Below are 9,785 nucleotides of genomic sequence, written 5' to 3' on the forward strand. Positions count from 1 at the left end.
CACACCTGAAGGGGAATGTTCCTGGACCTTGTATTCCATGAACTCCTCCAGCACTCCTTTAAGAGACATGCTATCAGCACACTGCAGGACAACACTGCACTCCTCCGGCACCCCGCAATAATCTGTTCTTTGGCTGATGGATTCAAATGAAGGACACAAAGCTCTTGTGGACGACTTTATCCACTTGCTGTTTTTCCATTGTTTGGTTGAGCGTATGTGTGTGTTTGTCTTTGCTGCATGTTTGTGTGAGTGTGTTTGTTTGGTGTAGTTTTGTGTATGTATGTTTTTTTGCTGCGTGTATACGTTTTTTTTTGGTTGAATATATGTGTGTATGGGTCACACACGCATGCAAGCAGACACACACACACACACACACACACACACACACACACACACACACACACACACACACACACCTGTGTTCAGGCACGGCTGTCACTTTTTGATTCTGCAGGTGAAGAAGTGCGACGGAGCATATTTAAATCCCTCGCCATGGCAACAGGCAGGGTGATTAGGGGCGAAGCGGCGGCAGCACTCGGGGGTTGTGATGATAGAAATTAAGGCAACTCTGGACTGTTGCCATGGAGACGCAATAGACTGAGGGGTGAAAGTCCATCCAAAACACACCTTAAAGCTATTTCACACATTTGACAAGAGCAGCAAAGGGAGGGAGTGGGGGAGAAGGGGGGTGGGTGGCTCCACTGCGAATAATCACCAGACCTGCCAAGATGTGTGTGATCATAGTTCAAAACACTCACCATATGATTGTGTGTGGAGAGGATGTGTTTGTGATTGTTTGTGTGTGTGTGTGTGTGTGTGTGTGTGTGTGTGTGTGTGTGTGTGTGTGTGTGTGTGAGAGAGAGAGAGAGAGAGAGAGAGAGAGAGAGAGAGAGAGAGAGAGAGAGAGAGAGAGAGAGAGAGAGAGAGAGAGAGAGAGAGAGAGAGAGAGAGAGAGAGAGAGAGATTGCCTCGGTGTGGAACTCTTTCTTTGGCTTTTCAATCGTTTTTTGCTATTTTATGATATGCCCCCCCCCCCCCCCCTTAAAGGCACACACACATACACACATCACACCACACACACACACACACGTTGCAACATACACTAACACACACACATACCATAAATCCATTGAAGACCTCTTCTGGAAGCTTCTAATCTAAACGCTGAAAGAAACGGGTTCTCACGCCAAAGCTGTTATTTAATTGTATTTATTTATTTAATTAAACCATGTTGTTTGTCCCCTCGCATTTGTTGCAATATATACACTGCACGCTTTTATTTGTGACATAATTACTCCATGTCTAATCCATTGGAGGCATCTGCATCATATGGCTCGTAATAGACAATGCAGCTTGTGTACCAGCAAGCAGACCCTAGAGTTTGAGGTGGCCAGCTTCTTGTCTGCATGCCTTTCAATCAGAAACCCCACGTTGTGAATGTGAGGTCCAGGGTGCCCTCCATGGGGTGTGATGATGCCGTGTGTGATTTTCTATGCGTGTTTTCTTTAGATGGTTATCGTTCAAATTCAAGTGTGGTTTCCACAAGGTGAGAGTGTGGTCAATGTTACCAATGCAGTGAATCTAATCCACTCTGTCATCTCTACGGAAGGTTATCAGGGATCCCGCTAGCAGTCTTTAAACTAGCCATACCATGTCAGCTAGCTAGCTCTACACACGTATTTCAACACTTCTATAAGAAATGGGAAGTGATAATACAATTCTCACAATTAGTTCTGTAGCTCTCTATAGGCTGTCCAATATGTATCTGTGTTTGTGTGTGTCTGTATGTGTGTGGGCGAGCCTTGCTGCTTTAGCGTCTTTTTAAACAGGCAATTAAATATTTTTGCACTCAGTAGTTATAGACAGTTTCTGTATTTCATCATCGTTCTAGAGATCATTGCTTGTTATTTGGTTTCATTTTGTCGAATAATAACTAGTGTAATAATAATACATTGATATATGGATTGCTGTTGGCATCTAGAATCCGGCCACGTTTGTGTGTGTTTGAGAGAAAAAGGCACAGTAAAAGCAGTGGGAATTAAAGCAGTGATTACATCTTGAGTTTCTGATTGTGCGAATCGGCCTTTAGCATCAGTGCACGTGCATTTTTAAAGTCACCCACCCTGTACAGGTGTACAAAACAAGCTTATAGAAATGAAACAGTCATAAAGCCTCAAGAAAAACGCTAAACACTTCACACAAAGGACAAAGAACACTTCTACAGATATATAATGCATTTCCCCACACTGCCACTAGTTCCACACGCAGAAGCTAGTTACCCATCATACTTTACATTTGAGGATATCCCACCAATCTTTACCCATGTAACATATATGTAACGTGCAGCAACTGTGTATATTTTGGATCACTCCGTTTTTTCATATCTAACATTGAAATACTCACTCTTGCATTGTGGCAATGCATTTTAAACATGTTGGACTGTATTTGTGATTAAAGGTTGTGTGTATTAGTGATTATCCACTGGATAAAACCGGGGCATCCCCCATACATGCATAACAGTGAATAGAGCATGGCCACGAGCAGAAAGTCTGGGGGGCTAGGGTGTCTAATTTAGCCCGGTCAAAAGGTCCGTGTCCGCAGTGTACCTGAAAGCCTCCTCGAGCCAGAGGCCCCCTAGCCCCCTACCTGCTACTTAATGACATGTATCTGAATCCACTGTAAGTCCACTTAGTAGTCAACAGTACAGCACAGTGAGTAAAGCATAGCGACATGCAGCACAGTAAATTCCAGTCGTATTTTACACACACAGACAAGACATTCCTATTAGGCACCTTATTCACATAGTCAGTGTTAGTCTAGCGTTGTCTTTTTCTCTTTTGACATTTCTGTTAATAAATACACAAAGACACAACATCCAAGTGACATCAATAAACAAGTGAGACTGTGGGCTCACTAGGCTCTGTAATAGTGTCTGAAAGCTGGTTCGCCGGTAAACCACACCATCTTAACAGGCTTAACACAGGGTAAACCATTTGACTTGAAAGTGAGATTCGTTTTGTTTTTCTCTTTCTGGTAAGATGGCTACACTTCCTGACAAAAGGCTTTACAATAAGTACTGTGGGTGTTCTCAAGTTATCCTAAAAAGGTTTAAAGGATTGATTACATTTTTGATCTTTTTTTTTTTTTTTTTTTTTTTTGCTTAGGTCTCCTCTTGCTCCTTCTAATCGGGTCTGGAACAAAGCTTCCTGTAGAAGTGTTCTGACAAACTGAGCTTTACAACACAGCCTGATCTAAATCCGCCTACTTGTATTTGACATAACAAGCTATGCTATTAAATGTCTAAGCACATGTTGAAACAATCCAACGCGTGCCACAAATGCATCTGAAATGCATGAGGCAAACCTGACCTTGGCAGAAAACAAACCAATACAAAAACATATGTAATGTTTACTTTCTAAACATCAGTATGTATGAGGTGCAATTTATTTAGGAGACTGGTTTAGGTATTTAGGTCCCGGGAGGCTATATGCCACCTTTTTTTAAAAGCATAAGCAAATAGCCTTGTTTAAATTGATGTAGCTTGTGACAAGGTATTATATTTTCAGAACTAATTGCTTCAAATGTTCAAGAATGTTGTGTTTTTGCATTATTTGTTGCTAATAAGCAGTACTCAAACATTGAGTTCAGTTCGATCTCCTAGTTTTTTGGTTCCAGCTACACTTAGCTTAGTTTGCCAGAACACGTGGAGAAGTATGGTTCAGGGTTTAGACCAGGACTAGAGCTAGGAGACCCGGGAAGGGGAACATGGACGTGGACTGTACTCTGAGAGAAAGACCAGCCTGAGACACCCACAACAGCAAGGTCCCACTAACGAAGAGTGGTTTCATTCACTTTGTGATACAAGAAGTGTTTTCAGGCAGAGTGAGGCTTTCTTTAGGCCTGAGTGCACATGTATGAGACATTTCACATCGCAAGTCAAACCGTTAACTGCCACTGACTTTAAAACATTTTTAAAACACTTTAAAGTACTTGAAAACACGGCACTGACGTCAGCAGAATCCCAAGTTATAGATATATGATGGAGCACAATTTAGAGATTTGAAAGTTCCTGTGCATATAAACAGACTTCCTTAGGATTCGCAGCCAAGCAAGCTACTGCTACCACTGCTTACTATCAAGTGTGCAGTCCTCATACAAGGTCTGGAGCTTTGATAATATGTCCAGATGTCCCTAGGGTTAAAACATGTGGGGAAGCAGAAAATATAAAAAATAAAATAAGTAGAAGTATTTCGCCCTAAAAATGGGGAGCAAAAGTTGGAGCTGAAAGGTCAGGAACTGCTGCTCTAGTCCCCAGCCCCACCTCCACCTGCCCTAGCCCCGCCCCCCCCCAGCTCCTGACGAGCCAATGATGACTCTGGGTCAGCTGCAGCTGGCAGAGCATGTGAATGGCACAGAGAAGGACAAATCAAACTGATCCTTGACCAGCTTGTGTCACTGTGGCACTGAGTGTTGAGAAATAGAAATACTGCATGATATTAGAGGCAAATACAACCAATCTAACATGAACCAAAGCACCGTGTCTCGGGGTAATTGGTTGTAACAAGGCTGTTGATCGTGCTTGTTGAAGCATGACCCATGGAGGTTGGTTTTCAGAGTACCCCAAGCAAGATATGGATTGCTGCCTGCATGAGTCATGCAACGGATTGGAGAATAACATCAGCCTACGGCGATACTGTCCGTGTCAAACTTCAGGTCAAGGAACTCTTGAGTTGTCCAGTCGAAATGAACCTCAGACCAGAGAGAGCACCCAGGTGTCATCAGCAGCAGAAAGACGGAAGGTGAGTTTGGCTGCAGGGGATCAAGACCGTCTGGTCCCTTTCGGACCAGACGGTCCGGTCTTGTTTAGTAATAAACAACACACAGCTCTTAAAAAACAGAAGATAACCACAGACAAAGGGGATGGAGGGATCCTAACCCAGGGGCATGTTGGGTAGTGGATGGTTATTTGGCCAGGGCACGGGCCTTGGCAGCGACACCCTGCGCCCGCTGTAGCGCCCCCTGGCTTGTCTCCCGCCGCACCAGCTGGTTGGACTCAAACAGGCCCTCCTGACAGCCGCCGCCGGCACCGCGAACGCCGTCAACAAACGTCAGCACCCCTGCAGCGAGGAAGACACATTCACTTTTAGGGACGGAGGTATTTCTACATTGATTTTGTTGTATTTTTTTAATCAAACAACCAGAAATACGTTTTTTTCTCCTGTTGTCTATTAGAAGTGGCAGCCAAGCAGGCTTTGGTTTGTGGATCAATCGATGGATCCGGCACAGGAAGAGCTTTGGAGATTTTTCAACTATGCCCAGGAAGGGTGTGGAGGGAGGTTTTGATTGGTCAGATCATCATCATCCTCTCATTTCGTCACTTCTGTTTCCCTCCTGCTTGTTCCCTCACTGCTATTGCTCATGTCTACCAGAATATGGTGAAGATGAACAGTTTTGGATCCCAGTTATTCTACAGTTATACAGCCTTTGGTGCTGTAACTTCTGTTTTTCAAAGCTCAGTCATCCCGCTTTGGCTACTTTGAACTGGAAGAGTAAATTGTTCAGTTAGAATGTAAAATAAATAAATAAATAATAATAATAATAATAACAACAAAGAATAATGATCGAATAAATAACATCCTTGAGAAGTGGCAGCGAGGCAAACGGTGCTTCAACCGTGCATAACGCACATGTTTTAAGGAGAAATGCTTGGCCAGATGAATGGAGAGGGTAGCATCCGCAGAACGGAACATCTCTGTCAAAAGAGGACGAGGACATCTTTGTGCCGTTAATGTGTTTTTTAGCAGTTGGAGTACAGCACCAGAACAATTTGTGCTCTTCAGAGAGCACAATGTTGAGTGCTGCCTTGGTCTTTCATCACAGCAATGACAACTCTGAAATAAACATCCTAGTTCTCTTAAGCACCAGTAAAGCGACATTTTGTGTGTGTTTTTGGCTTTGAAGTCGTATTCAATCTAAGTGTTCCCTGCAACAGAAATGTTCTTATTTCTCCTCGGTTTGAGTGTTGGCTTGGGGGCAGGTCGGTTGTGTCACCGTGTTCGCTAGCACAGGGAAAGTAAAAGCAGACTTAAAACACTGGTGGTTATAATAATGCTTATGTTTTATATGATTTGTCCAGAACGGGGGATATAATTTGCCTTCATGACTGGAAGATGCGTTATTTACAGTGGGAAAAAAACATAATGAGCGGAAGGGTGAAAAGATAATTAGACTAATATGTCTGTATTTTTCTAAATGAAATGGTATATTTTCTGTTGAGACAGTTGTCCTGCGCAAGCTGTACCGCTCCCCGCTCCTCCCTCGTCCCCCCATACATCTACTAAACAAAGATTGTGTTGATTACCTCGGGAGAATCTCATATAACAAGGGAGCTCAACACCTTCCAGCACAGAGAGATAATTACTGCTTTTTCCCTTTTTAAGTATAATCATTAGGAGTGAAGCAAAAGTGATGTCCACCACTTCTTTGGCCTGAAAGGCCAACAGCAAGGCCCCCCTCCCCACCACACACACACACCACCGTCTGATTTATCTAATTAGCACCTCTTTATCGCAGACGGAGGACCACTGAGGCACTCGGTCTGCAGCAGAGCGACATCAAGCTCAAGCCGTGAAAGAGTCTGATTAAACGAAGAAAAAAAACTAGGAACATTTATACGCCATCTGATTTCATTTTTCAATATGTGCAATTGAAGAAAAAATATTAAAATGGCACATCTAGTATATTAAGACAAGAAATCAGCAATTACATGATGGCATAATTGAAAGAAAAATTGCTTAACATGAAGGCTAATATATGTATAAAAAAGCAATAAAGTGAATCAATAACAGAATGTTTCTATATATACCTTCACAGCCCAGCCTAATGACAAGGTGCTATTACCTAAACCAATATCGATGGTTTAAAGTAGTACATTTTGAATGATGTGTACAGATACGGGGAACGCATGCAGTGTTTAATGTAAACGGAAAGATCATGTGTTGAAGATTCACCGTATCCGTCGATGCAGCCGTTCTTAAACTCTCCTTCAAACTTCATCCCGTCGAAGCGACAGAAGACACCGCTACCTTGAAACTTCCCCTGGACAAATTCCCCCTCGTACCTGTAAGTACCGAAGCACACATCAAGACTATTTTACACTTGCGAGGAGCAGAGTACGTATAGTAGTATTATAATCTTTTCCGTTAGATAGCAGCTTTCAGGAAAATAGAAATGGAAAGAAAAAGCACAGAAGTGATACAAATAAATCGATTGAAATTGAACAATGAAACAACAAATTAAATACAATAATATGCATATCAACAAAACAGATTATCATTCATCAGCATTATCTTTGTACTTCTAAGTATAAAACAATCATAAAATCAAACACCAAAGCAGAAAAATAAATATTCTTTGTTTAATCGATTTTTTAAGACCAAAATAAAAGTACTGATAAAAAATATTATATAATATATATTGGGATATTATGTCCTCCAACTAAATGCAAACAAAAGCGTGTCTTCAGAAATCTAGGCGTCTAATTTAATGTCCCGCTTACATTCAAAGTCCACCTACTCAAATATTTTCTGTATAATGTTTATAATGTCTTGTTCTAGTCTTTAACGTCTTGTCTTACACATGTCAAAGTAAAATGCACAATACCTTCTTTTTTATCCTTATATGTTTTTATTGTGATTATGAATGTGAGGTTTATAAACCACTTTTCTCACTTGTATCTTTAAAACACTTCATAAATGTCTTTAACAGTGCTATCTAAATAAAGGATACATTTTCAGGTAAATAAGGAATATCCTTGTGAAAATATTATTGGGTTAACCCTAAAATATTTCTGTGACTATTTTGGTAGTCTGAAAGCGCTTTGAAACCTGTAATTCACTCCACTCATCAAACAGCTAAGTACTAATTGGTTTACTGCCGCCAGGGAAACTTAACCTGGCAGAACATCAGTACCAGGAAATGGACAAGTCAGGTCGTCCACCACAGCAAGAATCTAGAAATTCCATTTCCTGCAGAAAATGTTGTTGGTTAATTGCACACTCTAACAAGGCTCAATGGGAGTCAACGAAAAGAAACATAAATATGCTCAAATTGTGTTAAACTAAATGGTATAAAATAGAACAAAAATCGGTCTCTATAAAGAACTAAGATCTAAATGTGATAATTTGTTAAATGTTTGAACAGAGTTTGAAGACTGTTTGAAGAGACAGTGGCCTAACCTTGGAAATGTATGACTAATAAGAAAGCCTAGGAAGACCAGTAGTTGAGTGATGGCTAACACACCCCTAAATAATATCCAAGACATAATAATAAATATAGCTTCAGATTCTGCGAGAAAAACACTTGTCTTTATAGTGATTAGCCTTCTGCTCTCTTGTCACATTTCTCTATGAGTTAGGTGGGGAGCAAACTCTTGTTAATTGCACGGCTTGAAATATATATGAATTTAAAAGTATATCATATCAAAATAAAATGCGTGCTTTCACTAAAGTAATTTCTCTTTTGTCAATAACAAGTTCTACAGTGCTTTCTTCAGCTTTACTTCTTTCCTGTCTTTGTCTGCTGCCATTGCTTTCTTTCACATTTCTGTCACATTTTCCCACCTGGATTGTTACAATAAGTACATGAAAGGAGGCATTAAGGAACTTAAATTCAATTTATATTCCGTACATTTAAAGAGCGACAGAGCTGAACAGAGGGAAGCTGTCACTGAGCCCTTATCCTTATTTCATGACGGTAAATGGCCTTTCTCTATAAACGGGGTCAACAGGGAGCTGTGACTGTTTTCCCTGAGGAGGAAGAACAAAAGGAAAGGTCAAAGGTTGGGCAAATAGGGCGTGCGACATTGACCTGGAGTTGTCAGGGAACACCAGCACCCCACATCCGTTGAAGAGGCCGTTCTCGAACTGTCCCGTGTAGCATGTCCCATCGCTGAAGTTCAGCTGGCCCAGGCCATGCCGGAGCCCTGAGGACAACACACGTCAGATTAGTCATGTTTAAAACCAACACGCTCCGCTATTGTTTAATACAGTGGTTCTAAAATGGGGGTACTTGTACCCCTAGGGGTACTTTGGAGTACTTTATGGGCTATTCAGAAATTAAAAAATAAGCAATAATAATAACCAAACAATATTTTTTTTCATACTGAGCAAGTTCTAATTCTGAAAGCTACACAATAGAAAATCGAGAAAACGGTGATTGAAATGTCAAAATGTAAAAGAAAAATTGCCTGTGAAGGGGGTACTGCTAAATATGTCATGAACAATTCGTGGTCTTCCCCATTAACCCCCTAGTCTGTTGCCAGGAGAACATGCGTATTAAGCGGTACTTCCTTATCTTATTGAATAGCGAGTGTGACCCTTTTAAGGTAAGATTACCCTTTAAGATAACATTTCATCCCCATTTCCCCACTTGCTGAAAGCTTTAGCTACATTAGAAATCCAGACAAACACATGATGGGTGTGGAATAGAAGTATGAGTGTGGTGTATTATTGGGAGAGTGAGTGTGTTTGTCTGTGAGTGAGAGATACGGGATGGGGGATGTAAGTCTATTGGTTAGGGTGTTTGACCAAAAGGTCCTGTGTTTGACCAAAATATTGTAACAGGAATATTAATGATACAATTTTAATCCAACAATTTAATGTAATTGATTGATAGTTTACACCCGCACCCACAGTGCAGCTCTTGCCACCCTTCTGTCAAAATCCTGGAGGTTGCAGATGGCACATCCTTCATTAGATGAATCTCCAATGGGGCTGAGTCTGCCA

At 41.3% G+C, this 9,785-nt stretch overlaps 1 protein-coding gene across 2 annotated transcripts in view; it reads right to left on the reverse strand.

Annotated features, from left to right (window-relative positions):
• Window positions 1–1,193: 1,193 nt before the first annotated feature.
• LOC132454247 (MORN repeat-containing protein 4-like) overlaps window positions 1,194–9,785 on the reverse strand; it is a 12,917-nt gene continuing 4,325 nt past the window's right edge. For both annotated transcript variants that reach the window (XM_060047483.1, XM_060047484.1), the window contains exons 3-5: window positions 8,869–8,983; window positions 7,011–7,120; window positions 1,194–5,117 (exon numbers count right to left, since the gene is read on the reverse strand). In XM_060047483.1, coding sequence (XP_059903466.1) covers window positions 4,963–5,117; window positions 7,011–7,120; window positions 8,869–8,983 — 380 coding nt within the window. In that variant the 3' untranslated portion in view covers window positions 1,194–4,962. The remainder of the gene's footprint in view (window positions 5,118–7,010; window positions 7,121–8,868; window positions 8,984–9,785) is intronic.

Source organism: Gadus macrocephalus, chromosome 3, assembly GCF_031168955.1.
Source record: "Gadus macrocephalus chromosome 3, ASM3116895v1".
Taxonomy (NCBI): Eukaryota; Metazoa; Chordata; class Actinopteri; order Gadiformes; family Gadidae; genus Gadus; species Gadus macrocephalus.